This window comes from Helobdella robusta (assembly GCF_000326865.2).
Source record: "Helobdella robusta unplaced genomic scaffold HELROscaffold_11, whole genome shotgun sequence".
Classification (NCBI taxonomy): domain Eukaryota; kingdom Metazoa; phylum Annelida; class Clitellata; order Rhynchobdellida; family Glossiphoniidae; genus Helobdella; species Helobdella robusta.
In genome coordinates, this window is record NW_008703617.1 from 1,507,205 (window position 1) to 1,525,328 (window position 18,124).

The 18,124-nt window shown below is 32.5% G+C and overlaps 4 protein-coding genes across 4 annotated transcripts; 3 read left to right on the forward strand and 1 right to left on the reverse strand.

The window, feature by feature from the left end:
• Positions 1-1,567: 1,567 nt before the first annotated feature.
• Positions 1,568-4,365, reverse strand: HELRODRAFT_72098 (hypothetical protein; the record flags this gene model as incomplete). The annotated part of the gene is made up of 8 exons (XM_009012734.1): positions 1,568-1,815; positions 1,951-2,086; positions 2,245-2,332; positions 2,462-2,556; positions 2,883-3,174; positions 3,509-3,854; positions 3,923-4,041; positions 4,121-4,365. The coding sequence occupies 8 exons, from the start codon at positions 4,363-4,365 to the stop codon at positions 1,568-1,570; spliced, it is 1,569 nt and encodes a 522-aa protein (XP_009010982.1).
• A 502-nt stretch (positions 4,366-4,867) lies between these two features.
• HELRODRAFT_167208 (hypothetical protein) lies at positions 4,868-6,116 on the forward strand (the record flags this gene model as incomplete). Its single annotated transcript, XM_009012735.1, has 3 exons — positions 4,868-4,909; positions 4,998-5,080; positions 5,789-6,116. The coding sequence occupies 3 exons, from the start codon at positions 4,868-4,870 to the stop codon at positions 6,114-6,116; spliced, it is 453 nt and encodes a 150-aa protein (XP_009010983.1).
• Positions 6,117-6,444: 328 nt separating this feature from the next.
• HELRODRAFT_167209 (hypothetical protein) lies at positions 6,445-8,719 on the forward strand (the record flags this gene model as incomplete). The annotated part of the gene is made up of 5 exons (XM_009012736.1): positions 6,445-6,528; positions 6,945-7,167; positions 7,560-7,930; positions 7,988-8,118; positions 8,674-8,719. The coding sequence occupies 5 exons, from the start codon at positions 6,445-6,447 to the stop codon at positions 8,717-8,719; spliced, it is 855 nt and encodes a 284-aa protein (XP_009010984.1).
• Positions 8,720-12,020: 3,301 nt separating this feature from the next.
• On the forward strand, positions 12,021-16,760 carry HELRODRAFT_167210 (hypothetical protein; the record flags this gene model as incomplete). Its single annotated transcript, XM_009012737.1, has 7 exons — positions 12,021-12,051; positions 13,584-14,360; positions 14,707-15,024; positions 15,356-15,723; positions 15,906-16,123; positions 16,372-16,465; positions 16,593-16,760. The coding sequence occupies 7 exons, from the start codon at positions 12,021-12,023 to the stop codon at positions 16,758-16,760; spliced, it is 1,974 nt and encodes a 657-aa protein (XP_009010985.1).
• Positions 16,761-18,124: the final 1,364 nt, after the last annotated feature.

The window sequence follows — 18,124 nt, forward strand, 5'->3', positions numbered from 1 at the left end:
ATATATATATATATACATATATATATATATATATATATATACATATATATATATATATATATATATATGTGTGTGTGTGTGTGTGTGTGTACGTGTGTGTGGTGAAGATAATGAATTTAAAATATTAATAATGTTTGTATGTGTGTGTATATCATATATATTGTATATTTATATATATATGTGTGTATGTGTATATATATATATATATTGTGTGTATATTTATAAGTTAAACTGTGATGTGTAAATAAATAAACTGTACATATAAAATAAATATATATATAAGTGTATATACTATACATTCGTAATATGTAATGTCATGTCATGCGTTATTTTGACAAAAATTTGGCAACTATGATGATGATGATGATGTTAGCGATGGTAGAGATGATGATGATGCTATAATTGATGGTAATGATAATGATGATGATGATGATGATAACACTCAATGGCGATGAATGATGACGATGTTTATTATGTATTCGGAGTTTTCAAATTAATTGAATGAATTATATACCTATAATTTTAATAATAACTTATTGATAAACTGAGCCTAAATTATATTAAATCACTGAAGTAAAGGTATTTACGTATAATTGTTTACTGTTTTGGGAAAGCTTTTTGATTGGTTGACGTCATCTCCTAGGCCAGTTCAGAACGACCTAGATGAATATTAATTAGCTTATTAGTTGTTCGAACGGATTTTAACTTGGTTTAATTTTTATGAGTTTCTTATTTAGTTCTCGTTTGTTTTCTTCCTCGTTTGTATGTGTGTTATATGTATATATGTGTGTATATATGTGTGTGTATATATGCGTGTACTGCTGTATGAGTGTGTGTTTGTTTGCTTGATTGTAAGTTTAGTATGATGGTAACGTGATACTGCTATGTATATATATAAGTATAATGATATATATATATATATATATATATATATATATGTGTGTGTGTGTGTATGTGTACACGTTTAAAGAACAGGATTTTGTTTTATTTTTGTATTATGTTCAATGTACACTCTCTCTCTCTCTCTCTCTCTCTCTCTATATATATATATATATATATATATATATACATTTATATATGTGTGTATATATATATATATATATTGAAATATGTTGAAATAGGTTTTATTTACCTTTTTGTTTCCCTCGTTTTTTTGATTTTTGAAATGAAGAACCGTGGATGACTTCATTAAGAAAAGCGACATATTGGCATGTTCGCTATACACGCGAGCAGCATTCATCATTCATAAACTCTTGTTTAAAGGACATCAAATGTATTGAACGACTTATTAAAACGTAGATATGTATATATGTATATGTATCACAAATAACAAAAGCAAGCTGGCTAATAACATTAATAAAGAATATATATATATGTGTGTGTGTGTATGTGTGCTTATACGCTTGTATGTATGTGTGTGTGTATGTATTTATAAAGACAACAATAATAAACTAAGCAGTCTGGAACACAAAAGTACAACTAATGTATGTAAATTCACTGGCACACGTGTACGCGTAATGTGTGTACATCGTACAATACAATGTACATGCATTTCAGATGGGTTTTTTTACTGGATTCTATCAATAAAACGAATCTTATAATCGGCAGGCTTTAGTGACACATCCATAACTTGCTCGTAGCGCACTTGGTTGTTTTCAGCTTGTGACGATTTCTGGAATGGCTTTGGGAGTGTCGGTATTTGATCTGAGTTTTCTTCAACGCTGGATGGGACAATTTGAAAACGTTGGAGTGTGCAAGTTAGAAATAGGAAGACTTCGTGTCTGGCTAGTATTTCACCAGTGCATGATCTCTTGCCTGTTATTGGTTCAAAAAAAAGTTCAATCAATTAATCGTTTGTGTGCGCGTGTGTGTGTGCACGCGCCTGTGTGGTTAAATGCCTCTGATTAGTCGTTTTAGTATTGCAAAAATGAATGTTTAATTTTCACCAACCCACTGAAAAGTTAATGACTGCCTCCTTATTAATGACGCTACTACCATCTTCTGATAAAAACCTTTCAGGCCTAAATACGTCAGGATCGCCCCATGTCTTTGCTCCTTTCAGAGCGCTGTACAAATTTCCAAATACCTATTTAATAAATTAATTAATTAGAATTATTCTAAATTTAAATAGGAAATATAAAATATTTAGTTAAATTATTGGAGTATAACGCCTATAAATGATAAAAAATTAACCAGAAAAATCGCAAATATAGTACACGAAATTCCTGTAAAATAATCACTAACCGTTGTACCAGCTGGTATAAAGTACCCCAGTACCTCCGTATCTTTAGTGGTGCAATGAGGAATTGCTAAGGGGGTTACTGGTTTATACCTGTGTGAATATAACCATTAGCGTAGTATATTTTCTTATTACCACATAATCGTACATTTATTCCGTCAAAGAAGACACACAAATTTGGCGTTTGAATGAAAATTCTCAACTATAATTGTCGGGTCGCACCTCATGATTTCGTATATTGTCGCTTCGACATACGGCATGTGACTCTTGTCAGACAATGAAGGCATTCTTCTTCTACCTGTAACTTTTTCAATATCCTATTAAAAAATGTATTTCTCAAGTGTTGATATGTATAGTAATTATTTCAAGAACTAAGTGCTAAATAAATGATGACGCAATATCATTTCTGTTATTACTACTAGTAGGAATAGTAGCAGTAGAAGTAGTAGTAGTAGAAGTAGAGTAGTAGTAGTAGTAGGTGTGGTTTTTGTTTTTCATTCATACATACATGTACTCGTTCATTCATCTATTGATATGAATCTTTAAAAACAAATTTATTTATTCATTTGTGTTTTGAGCTTACAGCAATATAAATAACGATAAAACCTATCTCAAACGTGTAACGTCAAAGAGAAACTTTAACCTGATAGCATCTATCTTGTACATGCTGGTAACTGGCCATCATAATGAAGGCCCATTCAAGAGTTGAAACTGTTGTCTCCGTACCTGCCTTGAATAAATCATTCAGAGTTAGAATTAGCTGTTCTCTGTCGTAATTTTCTTCTTCTTTTTTAACTTTGCTGTCTCCAATTTTTTCTTCACCATCACTAACGCCATTTTTATTTTCACCATTTGTTTCTGTATTCTCATTCTTGTTGGTGGTGACGGTTGTTGTTGGGTTAGAGATATTTCCACCTAATGCTGTGTTGTGTTTTCTGTGCACTAAATTTGGTGGGAATGAATCTTGGGGGAGATTTCTGTTGAGAAAGTTTTGACTGGTTTCTCTACGTTCTCTGCTATCCTCTTTGATGAATTCACAGATGAAATTGTCTTCATTATCACTTTCCAGACACTTATCAATAAAACCATCCATCAAGTTGTAGATATCTCTTTTTAACTGAAAGATAAAATGGAGTGTTTAAATTATTTATGGGCTCATTAAGTTTTGTTTCAGTTTAATAATCTTTTGTTTTTTAAAAATTCAGATTAGCAAGCTACAACATTCTCATTCACATTACCTTCTTTCCTCTTTCCAAAGCTCTTTTGAACTTTGGAACAAATCTGAGGAAAGGAAAAAAGTTGACAACTACAAGTTCTTTGAATTCAGCAAATGACCTCCTAATAAGATCAACAACTGCATCTCTGTCTACATCTTCAGGCTCGAATTTCTTACCAAGTAGCAAACCTGTGATAACATTGAGAACGTGTTGGAAGAGTAGAAGTTTAGGACATAATGGCTCCCCACTCAGTGTCTGAAGTTCTTTAATGAAAGAATTCATTTCATCGTGAATTCGATTCTCCATTATTTTACTTCCAAATCCAAACTTTCTCAAAATGTTGATTGTCAGTTTGTGGTAAAGTCTGAAGTCATCGTCGTACTGACGTACAATAATTCCTAGATAATTAAAATAATGACATTCTTATTTTGATATACAAATAATCTCATAAAGTTGATAACAAAACCTTTTCTAGTTTTCTTTAAAAATTCATCAAACTTAAACTTTGGCCTGCCAGCAAAATCAGAGCCTTTCTGCACAAAAGCATCCTGAATTGCCTCCTTCCCAATCAACATCACAACGTACCTTGCATACAAAAGGTATAAAAAAAACTTGTATTATTAAGAAATAGCAAAAATCAACAAAAATTGAATTATTTATTTACTCGTTTGCAAAATGAATCGCAACCACGGGTCCGTATCTGTCCGCATTCTCAGTGAAAAACTCATGCAAGTTGGAGAATTTTGGCAAAAATGGCATGGAACCGACAACTGGGATGGAGGGAAAACATGGTGGAAACTTGAGAGCACGTCTGCACTCTTTCGATTTCGATTTTAATCTACTTTTTAACTTAATAATTTTGTTTATTCTCTTCACGACGATCGTGACTAAAATTAGTGCGGTCGTCATCAAAAAAACTGTTCTGCCGTTTGGCAACTTCAAGCTTTTTAACAAATCGATCGTTAACATTTTGTTAATTTATCGTTCAAATTTCATCAAACTGAATCAAAAATAGTTAAATTTACTCATTTGCGCATAAATATCCATTTTACTACTTTTAACGGTTAAGTTAACTTTTCATTTCAGCATATTAACAGCTGATTTTTAAATTTGACCATAGAGTCGAACCATAGGCTAACCATAGACTTTCAACAAAATCAACTATTCATGCTTAAATGCACGCTTATGGTACAAAAATACACACGTAAAATAGCAATTACATTTAGTTACTACGTGTATAAAATGTATCGGAAGCCATAAATCAATTTTATCTGCCACTTGTCACTTCATCTTCACTCATCTCATTGATTTCTCGTTCCGTGCATCCGTTAACAATCTCATTCAAATAATATACACATACATAATATACATATAAACCATATACTTGGAATAAACATACGAAGACATCTACATGACCTGCATCAAACGAGCTCTTTCATTTGTCGCTCCAACTGTACGTGCGTACACGCACACACATATCCATAAACACATGCATACACATATACACAAACACCTATACACACCTATACACACACACACAGGCACGCACGCACACACACACAAATGTGTTTGGCACAAGAGCTAGTATGAACACAGAAGAAGCAGCAGAGTCAAGAGGGTACAGGTGATATTGTAAAGTCAATAACGAAATGGAGCGTGCATTAGAAATATCCGTTGTTAAAAATTGTCACAAAATTATTTTTATTTGCACTGTGAGTTAGCAACCAACTGTTGTTTGTAGCAACCTGGTTCGTCAAATTTATATTCTGCGTACCTTCCCCTTCCTTCCTAACTACATACCTACATGTTATGAATTGGTATAAATTTGAGAGCACTTTCCTTTAAAACTGAGAACGAATTGAAAGTATCTGGTTTATTAGCATTAATATTAAACATATACATGTTTGTTATTTGGTATGTTGGTATTGTATATAATGTTTGCTATTTGTATAGTAGAAAGTGAATAACTTTTTAGCTCTTTTGTGTTTGTCGAACTAAGTGTAATGAAATGTAAACTGTGTATATATATTTTTTATTCTTCATGCCACGAGTGAATCACTTGAAATTTTGCATCTGACGTTGGGGATATTTAAAAAAATAATAGAAATAATAATTTTGGTCTTTCTGTTTCTGTTTATCTAAAAATATAAATAAACACATTGTATTTCTGTTTGATGTAGTTACAGTGACTTTATTGGGCATTTTTATTTATGGGAAAATGTGAAACTGAATAACTTAATTACAAATCTTAATCTTATTTAATTAATAATTAAAATAAAACATTTTATTGTTTTAAAACTTAAAAAAACCTAATAAAACCAATGAACGAAAGAGAACTAGAACTTGCACGCAGCAAACAGAAACTGCGCCAACTCGAGAAAGATGTCCTAGCATTGAAGGAAATCATTCATAATTACGAATCTGACATCGTAAAATCAAACAAAAGGCAAAGAGAGTTTGAAAGTGAAAGGCTTTCAACGACCAAAAAGCAAAACCACCTCGATGGTCTTGGTCTACTCGAAGATCTACTGACCAATGATGACCAAGATAACGAGAGAATTGACCTTACCAAACCCTACAATCACCTGCAAGAACAATATGGCAAGTATTTCTACAAGATTTTAACACCCAAAAATTTGAAAATAAATTTAATAAAATGAAATTCTAAAATCAAAATCTTGAGAAATTAACATTACGAGTAAACATTATTAACGAGTTAGTAGGTGGTATGATGATACTTTTTCCTCATTTCTGGAAAAAAAAACATTTTTACATACTTAAATTCAACAAAACTAAATAAATGCTGAACATTTATAAAAGTACCAGCGTTGTACAAATAAAAGTGCTATTCATCATAACTTATTGAAAAGATTCATTTTATACTGAACCTATCATTACATCATCACACCAAATTACGAAAACCACACGACATCAGTCACGTGACGCAATATAAATCAATGACGTCATTTTTCTACCGGAACAGAAACCATGAAAGAGCGGATGTCGTTGCAGGCTGACGAGATAAAAATTTACAGAGATCGAGTTCTGCGGCTTCAAGATCAATTAATACAGGTAGGATTCACAGACACACTTTCTTCTACTACCACTACTACTACTACTACTACTACTACTACTACTACTACTACTACTTCCATTACTACTACTACTACTACCACTACTACTACTCCTGCTACTACTACTACTAATACTGCTACTACTACTACTACTACTGCCACTACTACTACTACTACTACTGCTGCTGCTGCTGTTGCTGCTGCTGCTACTACTACTACTATTACTACTACTACTACTACTACTAATAATAATAATAATGCTTCTTCTTCTATTACTACTACTAAGATTACTACTATTACTACTATCATTGACATATTTCAACTATATTTATTGTTAAATCTTAAACGTAAATCCATTGTAGACGCAATTTCTTTGCAGTAAACCTTTCAATCATCAACTTCTTTTTATTCCAGAAAAATGACAACGAAAAAAGATTTCTAAAAAAATCATCAGCAGGCGTCAAATCGTCGATGAAGCAGAGCAGCAGCGGCAGCGGCAACTACAACAACGACGACCTCGAGAAACAGCTGGAAGATCGTATCACAAAAGTCAGGAGCCTGGAAGAGGCATACCGGAAGCAGGAAAAAGTTATAGAGAAGATGGAGCTGCTAATAAGGCAACAGAACCTCAGCAGAGGTTGTTTTGTAGTGACTGGTGGCTAGTTTCGCCAAGGCATGCCTTGGCGATCTTCAACCTTATCTAATTTTCTAATCTCATTTTGTATCTTTATAAAATGGCAAGGCCTCTCTTTTTTCCTTCTGTACTTTCTACTAGTTAAGGGAAAGTTGGATTCAATTTTTTTCATATATCATTATGGGATTTTTTTTTTGTTAGGACATTTTTATTAAACTGTTTATTTGCAGTTTTTGGTGTGGTTTATGACTAAATAGAAATTTTGTTAAATATATAAGTGAGATTTTAAAATTTGGAATCACCAAACACCGTTGAATCACATTGCTGTTACTAAACATTATTTAGAGTTTCAAAATAATTAAAAAAAAATAATATTTCAAAATTTAAAATTACAGTTAAGAAATTGGAGAGCAAGATATCTGCACTGGAGAGCGAGAACAGAGATTTGAAGAAAGAGGTGAGCGACTTGAAAAAGTCAAAAAATAAGAATCAGTTCGATCAGAAGCAACAGCACCAACATGAAAAGGACAGAAAAAATAGTTCGGACGCAGATAAAAACGACGACGATGGCGTCCGAGGTGACGTCACGAACGATAGAAATCGAAACGATACGAAACGCGTTAACGGTCTCAAGATGAATGGCAATTTAGATAACTCGCGCAAGTTCCAAAAACAGACAAACGTTCAAGACGACGATGATGCTGATTTTAGTTTAAAAAATAAATATGAAGAAGCCGAAACGAGAATAAAGGAACTCGAAAAACAGGTAAAATAATAATAATAAATAATGAATAATAATAATAAACAATAATAACCAATTTAGCTATCAGAAGCAACAAAAATGTGGTCCAATGAAAAAACGGATTTAGTGGCCAAGCTAAGGAATGCTGAACATTCACTTTACGGTAATAACATATACAGAAACGAGATAAAAAATAATTACATGTCTAGAAAGTACGATGGTGAAGAGAGTGAAGATGGTGACTTTGCTAGGGATAATCTTATTTCTTTCCCTAGTTTCAGTGAAATTCATCCTTCAGTTTGTTAAATTTTAGTTTTCCTGACTTAGTTTTCGTTCCTCTGTTTTGTTTTTGAAATTATTTTCGTGTAAATTTCGTTTCTGCTTTCAATTATTTTTATAATTTTATTATTATTTTTTAATTTTTAAATTTGCCTGATCGCTATAATTTCAAATGCAATGAGTTTATTTACTATGGTATTTATTTGATGATAAAAATCACATCCCTATTTCAGAATGACGTCATCGATGATTACTACCTGAGATGTTCTTCCGTTGAGGATCACGACTTCCGCAATTACGACGATCATCAACATAACAACCATTATAACAACAATTATCATCATCATCATCGCCCCGACAAACTTAACAATCATCATCATTACGACCACAATAATATTCATCACCATCATCATCGTCTTTACAAACAACAACAACGACAACAACCAAATCAACAACAAAATCAACATGTAAACTATTCCAAACATCAGTGTCATCAACAACCCCAACAACAAAGACATCAACACACTCACCTAAATTTGCTACGCAGAGAGCAATCACTGCAATCATTCAAATTATGATTGCTAATTAGGAATATTATAAATTTGATTACTTAATAATACAATAAATTAATTATATATATTGACAATAGCAAAATACTACACGCATTATTTAATTCAATTTTAATTTAAGCCGTTAAACATTGGGTTGGTGCAAACCTAACTAATGTCGGTTTCGCCTTACCTACGTAAATTTTGAAATTAATTTTACATCTTGTTTAAGTATATTAAAAATTTGATTGAAAATTCTATTGTGTTTGTTTTCGTGCAAAATTTGTGCAAGATGATGCAACTGGCGACTGTTTGGTGGTCTGATGATGACGTTGATGACATCATAGTCTGATGTCTTTGATTGATGATGACATCATAGTTTTTTTTAAACCTGGACAAACAATTAATTCAAAGATGAACTGCCAACAAATTGATGAGATGCCTGAAAAATTGAGTCAACTGTTCCTTGGCATCGATCAAACAGAAGGGACCTAATACCAAACATCAAGTCCTACAACGGACGTTAAACAACCTGAACGCACTGGGTTGCTATGTTCTGCTTCATTTACCATATTTACCAGACCTCTCAATAACGAATTACCATTTTTTCGAACACTTCAACTACATTTTGTAGGAGCAGTCCTTTAAAACTAAAGAGGCCACGAAAAATATATATATGGGCTGTACGAGACCAATATTTTTTTTCGTCAGCACAAGCATGACCTATATTGGTTGATTGATTGGTTGGTTGGTTGGCTGACTGACCGACCGACTGACTGACTGACTGACTGACTGACTGACCGACCGATCGACCGATCGACCGACCGACCGACCGACCGACCGACTGACTGATTGATTGATTTATAATAAAATGATGACTCATTTTGATATAGTGCTCATATTCTATACATATATATAATAATTTGGATAACTATATATAACAGGGGTGGGCAAACTACGGCCCGCGGGCCACATGCGGCCCGCAAAGCTATTTTATGTGGCCCGCCCGCGTGACCTTGCTCGCTTAATAAAAGGTCGTCAACCAGACATTATGACCAAAAAAAGGAGCCACAAATCTTAAAAAATTCTCCCCGGGTCGAAAAAATTTGCTATTTAAGTACATATGCGGCCCTTCAAAAATAAATTGTTCTCAATGCGGCCCTCACAGCAAAAAGTTTGCCTACTCCTGATATATAATATAGTCTCGTTTAAATAGCTCAAGTATAAAGGTTAAAAGTAAACTAATATAAAACAGAATAGTACACAAATTTGGGGTTATTAGTGATACTGAAAATGTTTTACATTCACGTTAGCTTCACCAACGTTTTCTTCTTTATATTTGCGAAATGAAAAACTATTAAATATTTAATTTAGTAAATAAATATTAATATTTTTAAATATTGATTATTAAAAAACTAAAATATTAATAAATAGATGAGTGATTAATTTTATTCCGGCGTACTTTTTATTCTAACTAGTGATTGTTTTTGCAATTTTAAATTATTTCTTCTTGGATGTCAATTTTTTGAGATTTAAATTTAATTGAATTAATTTTAATGAAAATAGCAAAACTGATTGAGAATTAGGTCAGACTACGTCACATCTAGACATCAGTCACTGGTAAAAAGTGCATTTGAAGACAATGGGGCATGTTGGAGGAGATTGTTAGTACTTGATGCTGATCATGATCATAATCTGTTTTTTTAATTAAATTATTTTATTTTATTCAGTTTAGTATATAATGTTATGCTTTGCTAATCTCTTCTCAAAGATATTTTCATTAACTTTAAAATTTGATAATATAAAAATTGGTCTACTTTGTTTACTTATTTTACTCTACTAGTTTAGTTACCAGTTAGAGTAGTTTCAAATTTTAAAAAATTAAATAACAACAACAAAAATATAATGTAAAAAGTACCAATCTACTTTTTCTACCACTCAAATATACTACTATTGAGATATGTAATTCCCCATCACAGAAATGTAATACATCCCACTACTAATTAATAGTGAATTACTGGCCATATATTTCTCCTTTCTTAACATTTATTTTGAACAATGAGGAGAAAACATTGTTAAAAGAGTATTGATGTAAGAACATTGTGGAAGAAAATTATTGTGTAAAAACCTTGAGAAAGAACATTGTGGAAAAACATTGAGCATACTTTGAGTTAGTTTTAGTTTAGTAAATTGAAAAATTGGCTTATTATCTTTATTAATGTGTGTGTGCGCGTGTGTGTCTGGTGTAATATATATATATAATATATATATACATTTACTTATTTATTTATATAATGTGCAGTTTTAAAATTTGTGTCACTTATATATTGTATATAATTAGATTGAGTTTAAAAAATAATTTGATTTTCAGTAACACCATAAGGACATATAATGGTTGTGCAGAGTGGAATGTTCTTTCAATTCAAATAATTTAATTTAATCAAATCAGGCTTGTATGTATTGCTATTAAATTGCAAATAAGATTTGAAGTTTAGAGGTTGGACTTTGCTGCTGTTTATGTTTAGGCTTAATTTAATTAACATTAGATAAAATCTGTCTAAAAGTACACACATACATACCGAAAAACATACAAACAAGCGTTCTTACATACATACATACATTCATACACACATACATACACAAACACACATACATACATACATACATACGTACACACATACATATGAAACAAAATTTTATTTGCTTCTCAAAATTGAAAATTAAAAGTTAAAATTAAAATACATACAAACACACATACAAACATGCATACATACCTGACATACATAAATACATACATACATACATTTGCATAGTTATTATATGTTTGTGTTCATCAGTGTTTCAGTTAAAATTTGAGTTGTTGGTAAAACTAATGAAGCATTGAAAATGGAATTTGTAAAGACAATGATGATGATGATGATGATGATGAAGATGATGATGATAATTGTGATGCTGATGATGATGATGATTATGTGATGGATTGTCTGATGTTGAAAATGTTGTTGTTGGTCATGTTAATGATGATAACGATGACGATGATAATTGTGATGATGATAATAGTTTGTTACTTATGATGATGATGGTGATGGTGATGATTGGCCTGTTTCTAATGGAAAAAAACAACATTTAGTCATTGTTTATGAAATGATAATATAAATATAATCTTATGAAATGAAAATAATACACTTGAGTAATTGATATATATATATATATATATATGTGTGTGTGTGTGTGTGTGTGTTTGTGTGTGTGCGTGCGTGCGTGTGTGTGTGTGTACGAATGCTTGTATGTACCTGTGTATGTATGTATACATAGGCAGTTAGTTATGTTTCTTTTTCTAAGATTTTTCAACTCCATTGGGAGGTTATTTTATTAATATCAGGTGCACTATGATGGTGGTGGTGGTAGTAGCGGTAGTGAGGATGACGACCTCAAGATGATAATAATAATAATAATAACAACAGCAATAATAATAATAACAATAATAATAATAATAATGGAAATAATGAGAAAATGATTTAATTAGCATGGTGGCCAAAGAAATTTTTAAAGTTTCAAAGTAAATATTTTAATTAAAATCATTTATACATAGTTAGAGGATGTGATTATGTGATTACTGTTGTCTACATAAAGACATACACACACACATACATACATATATGTATACAGAAATACATACACACTTACATACATACGACATAGATACATACATTCATATATACATACATACATACGTTCATTCATACATACATACATACATAATCATGTTTGCATTAAAAACAAACATTTGTTTTCTGTTGAAATATAACAGAAAAATATCTTTTCATGTTAGTAAATCAAACAAAGGAGTTACCTCTTTATTTAGTTTTGTATTGTTTTTTTATGTTTTCATTTATGTTTGTATGTGTGTGCGTGTGTATGTGTGTGTGTATGTGTGTGTGTATGTGTGTGTTTGTTGTTTGTATTCTAATCTCACCACCATAATCAACCACATATAAATATTAATAGGACTTTTAGAATGAACAATGATGTTCAAACTATTTCAAGAATTTATTTTCAGTATGAAGCAATCATCAACTAGACTAGATTCATCATCATCATCATCATCATCATCATTACTGACACTCATTAGTTTGGCAGTTGTTTTTGTTTTCAAAAATTTGATGTGAATTATAGGTGGAATAGTAAACTTCTTCCTTTATTCAACTTAAGGGTCTCTTTCATACTTTCACTCTTTCTATCTATCTATCTATCTATCTATCTATCTATCTATCTATCTATCTATCTATCTATCTATCTATCTATCTATCTATCTATCTATCTATCTATTTCTCTTTATCATTTTCTTTTTGCTCTTTTTTTAAAACTTTGCTAACTTCCTTCAATTTTTCTTTACAATTTTATCCCCCCCTTTCTCTCTCTCTCTCTCTCTTTCTCTCACTTTCTCCTGTTTTTTTTCTTTCTTTCCTTTATTAAATCCTTCTTACATTCATCTTTTAGTTGGCCATGGAAGCAGAGGCTCCATAAAAAAAGATATTTTCATTTACATCCATCCCATCAGGCTTGTCACTGCCAGTCTCTGTAGAAGGAGAACTTCCTTTTGAATAATAAGTTGAAAGCCTCATTCATCACACATACATACATACATACATACACACACACATACATACATACATACATACGTAAACTTTTGTATGTATATACGAATATCCATTCATTTTTATACATTGCATCTATTCATTTGTCTGTATATGCAATACATATACATTTGCTGCTGTTGGCTACGTATCATCTACAACTATAATATTAGCAATCAACAATGTACCATTGACATTTTCATCTGCAAACAGCTGGGCCGTACTTAAATTGCAGTGAAACGACTACGTCATCATCTTCTACATTCTCTACATCCACTCCACTCAAGAAATCGGCGCCAAAATCCAAATGGCGGAGCAAGAAGAAGCAGAAGATAATTGTAGACGATCAGACGACTATCACCATAATAACGGAGTCTTCCAAGAAGAAGGGATTGTCTAATGACCGCAGTAACGTCGATAGCCCATCACTACTCGTGGCAGACTTTCCTGACTGCTCTAAGCTCTCTCCTGTTGCCAAGTTGCACGTGGAGACGGTCTCGCAACAACAAAATCATCAGCAACTGCAACAACAAAATCATCAACAACAGCAGTTAGCAACGTCCAACCAGCAGCAACAGTTTCAGCAACAGTTTCAGCAAGAAAGTCAACTTCAGCAGCAGCAGCAACAGCAGCTCGAAGAGCAGCAGAATTCGCCACATCATGATCTAAGTAGCAGGAAGGAGATGATTGAGATGCTGGACTGCGAAATAACTCTGGACTACCTACTGAGGAATGGAGCCATCAACATCGAGGAATTCAATCAACTTCGGGAAGACGAAGGATCCGCGCCATTCTACAACTACCATTACCAGGATCAAGATGGCGATCGCGATCATCATCATCATCGTCGTGTTGGTGGTGGTGGTGATACTGATGCTGATGTTCTTGCCGTTGATGAAGGTGGAGAAACGAAGAAGAATGGTGATGATGATGATGGTGATGGTGATAGGAAAGATGATGGGAAGAAGAAGAAGAAGAAAGGAATTAAAGGTAATGTTCTTAGTTGTGTTGATTAACAATAACCACACCCACATGCAAATGTACATGTTCATTATTCGCACATACACACAGACACATGTACAAAGAGAGAGAGAGAGAGAGAGAGAGAGAGAGAGGGGGGGGGAGAGGAGAGAGAGAGAGACAGAGGAGAGAGTATTAAGTTTAAAACAATTTATTTATATATTTGCTTTAGGCTTGTTAAACTTATTATTTGATCTGCCAACAATTATAATGAATGATTATAAATAATGACTATGCTTTTCTAAATTCTTCTTCTTTAAATAGGTCTGTTTGGCCTCTCATCATACACATTCAATTTGCAAAACAATCATTTCAGATAAGTGTAGCAGCAGCAGCAGTAGGAAAAAGCAGCCGGAATCAATTTGTAACAACAACAACGAAAATAACAAAGAAGCACAACCCAACAAAGACACGGCAGACTTCCAGTTGAAACAACTGGAGCAGCATAGACAACAAATGAAGAGGAACAAAAAATTACTCGAAATCATCGAGACGCGAGGTCTACACGGCAGAAACCTCTTCACTAACGCGCTCCGACTGACTGGCCAACATTTTCTGGCCAACATGGCAGACGATGGGGTGCGGATCAGGGCCCTTAGTGGCTCAGGGTATCTCAGCAAGTCCAGGCATAAAGGTTGCTGCCTTGGGGGTGTAATTTGTATTAAAGTTTATTTTTTCTGTTTTGAATTTTGTTTTTTTTTAGGTGGTTTAAACTTTGTTAATTTTTTTTCTATGGTTATTTGGTGTTTAGTGCCCCTTGTCACAAACTTCTTTTCATTTTTTATAGCCCGGTTTTTAAATTTTCAAGAGTTACTCTTTACTTTATAATTCAAAACCAAATTCACACACACATGCACGCACGCATAGACACACGCACAAATATCAACAAACGCACACACACACACTCACACACACACACGATCAAACAATAAAAAGCCAAAAAAAACTTCACCATGCGTAACTAGGTCAGGTCGAGTTATATATGCGGGTCAAATCAGTGCAGTCTATAGACGATGAGACCTTCAAGCTTGTATCCAGGATGCTACATAAGGATTGGATCAGTCTGCAAGATATCCAATCGAAATTTTCATCGCTAAGGAGGCAGCAGCAGCAGCGGAATTCGGCTCTCTTAAACGCCCAAATCATCGACCACCAACAGCAGCAGAATAATAATAAGAATAATAAAAAATCTTTTAATAATAAGAGAAATAATAATAATAAAAATGATGATGATGATAAGGGGGGTTGCTTTTGTTGCTGCTTTGGGAGGAATAAAATGAACGGTGCAGATGATGCGGTCATGTTTGAAAAAATGAAACTCAATAACTTGGACGTTAGTGATTTCGGGATAATGTAATTATTATTATTATTATTTATTATCGTTATTTATTATTATTATTATTATTACCATTATTGTTTTTGATAGAATGAATTTTCAGCAAAAATTTTTTAAATATTTTAAAATCCATCATTAAAAATAAGTTTGTCGTCGCAATATTAATGATACCACAATAGGATATAGTGATAGTACAGCAGCCCACAACAACTGCTACTACAAATAAAAATAGCCATGGGCAGGAAGCAGTTGGGCTCCGTGAGGACAGTTTTGACCATATAGATGGCGGTAGTGTTGAAGATTTGAAAAAAGTTTCAGACAGTATACAGAGGATTTGTCAGAGTGTTTACGATCAGTTTGCTGATAATCATTCACCTCTCAACGCTATGCTCGTTAGGTGTGCATGTGTGTGTGTGTGTGTGTGTCTATGTGTTTGTACGTGTGTGTTATCTGACTAGATAAATTTTTTTAAATTTTACTTTGATCAGCTCTATGGTGTTTAGTATTTATTTTTTGTTTAAAAGATCTCAGTTACGTAGAATTTTGTCTCGCTCTTTTGAGTCAGTGTTTGTTTGTTTGTATGCATGCGATTATGTGAGTATGCATGCGAGTATGTGACATCATCATGACGTCATCGTGTTGCAGGTACTTCGAGCAGGACAGGGGCGTGTTGATGCTGGAGACCAGCACATGCAACAACAAACTCCTCATCAAGTGCATATGTACTAAACTCGATCAGGTCCTCATGACGATGATTATGACGACGACGATGATGATAATAATTATGATAATAATAATTATGATAATAATAATTATGATAATAATAATTATGATAATAATAATTATGATGATGTAATTGTTACCAGGTCACGTCTATAGACCAAGACATATCGAGCAACCGTCTGGCGACGGACGTGGAAAAAATATTGACCCGCTTTTTGCAAGAGACAGCTCAAGATGATGAACGCATGACCCTGGAGTTCAAGGTCGCCCAAGGGTCATTGGATGAGATCAAAGTTGAACTGACCAATTGAATGAATGAATGAATGAGCAAGTGAATGAATAAACGACCGAATGGATGAACTCTGTTGATACATTCATTCATTTATTCATTCGTTTATTCATTCATTCATTCATTCATTTAATCGATCATTAGATCAACCAATCAATCATTCAATCGCGACAAATTAGTCAGTAGTTCGGGTACAGAATTTGAATTGAATTTACTTACGCGTGCATACAACGTTTATCAATCAGTGATGCTTTCTCATTTTACATGTTTGTAGCTTTTTAAACTAGTTTCGTTTTTACTATTTATGTAAAAAAAATGGTTTGCAAACAAAAACATTTTCATCTAAATTTATGTGAAAATTTTATTTCATTATGCTTCTGTGTGTGTGTGTGTGTGTGTGTGTGTGCGCGTGTGTTTGGATGACTTTTCATTGGCAGTATATTATCTCTTGTAAGAGTTGTCTTATATAAGATTACTTACTATGACGGAGTTTTAATCGTCATTTTCATCATGTAGAGGATTTGAATTTTGAATCTTTCGTTGATAGCACGATGATCTATTTCTTGGATCTTTTTTTTTACTTTCAAAAAATGGATCTTGTGTGATGATGGCATTTTTTCTATTCAATTATTATTACCTATCCTTGGTTATTTTATTTTTTTGTTTTTTGACTCGCTCATCCACAGTTCACTTTCGATTTCGTTTTTAAAAATGGAAGTACGTTTTAGTGGTTCTCCATTCATTCATTTATTTAGAGAGAGAAAATTAATTTTATAAAATTTTAAATTTTTTATAAGTTTCACAAGACTTAAAATTACTGTACATTTTTAACATCAACGACAATTTTATAAAACGTATATGTTCTATATATGAGGAAGAAAGAGATATATCAAGATACATATATATCTATATATATAATATGGATATCTATATGATGTACAACATGCGTATGTGATATACGTATATATATCTGTCAGATGTTATTTTTATACGAAATTTTTTAATGTTAAAGCTTATGATAGATACCTATTCGTGTATTTTATTTATCCATATATGCAATATCATTGCCATATATAATATATATATTATATTATAATAAGATATATATATATATGTTAAGATTTATATATATATGTGTGTGTGTGTGTGTGATTGATTTTTTTTATTTCTATACATGGGATCAATATGATATGATATCTAATGTGAAGTTTTAGGTTCTTTGGTTTTCCATATTTATTTATTTATTTATATATATATATATATAAATTATAAATGTAATTTTTATCTATTTAACCATTGCCCCATCCCAATCTTGTCATCATGATACTGGTCTGTCCTTCGTGTTACGTTTCTCTCTGCTTTTCCAGATTTTCATTCATTTTTTAA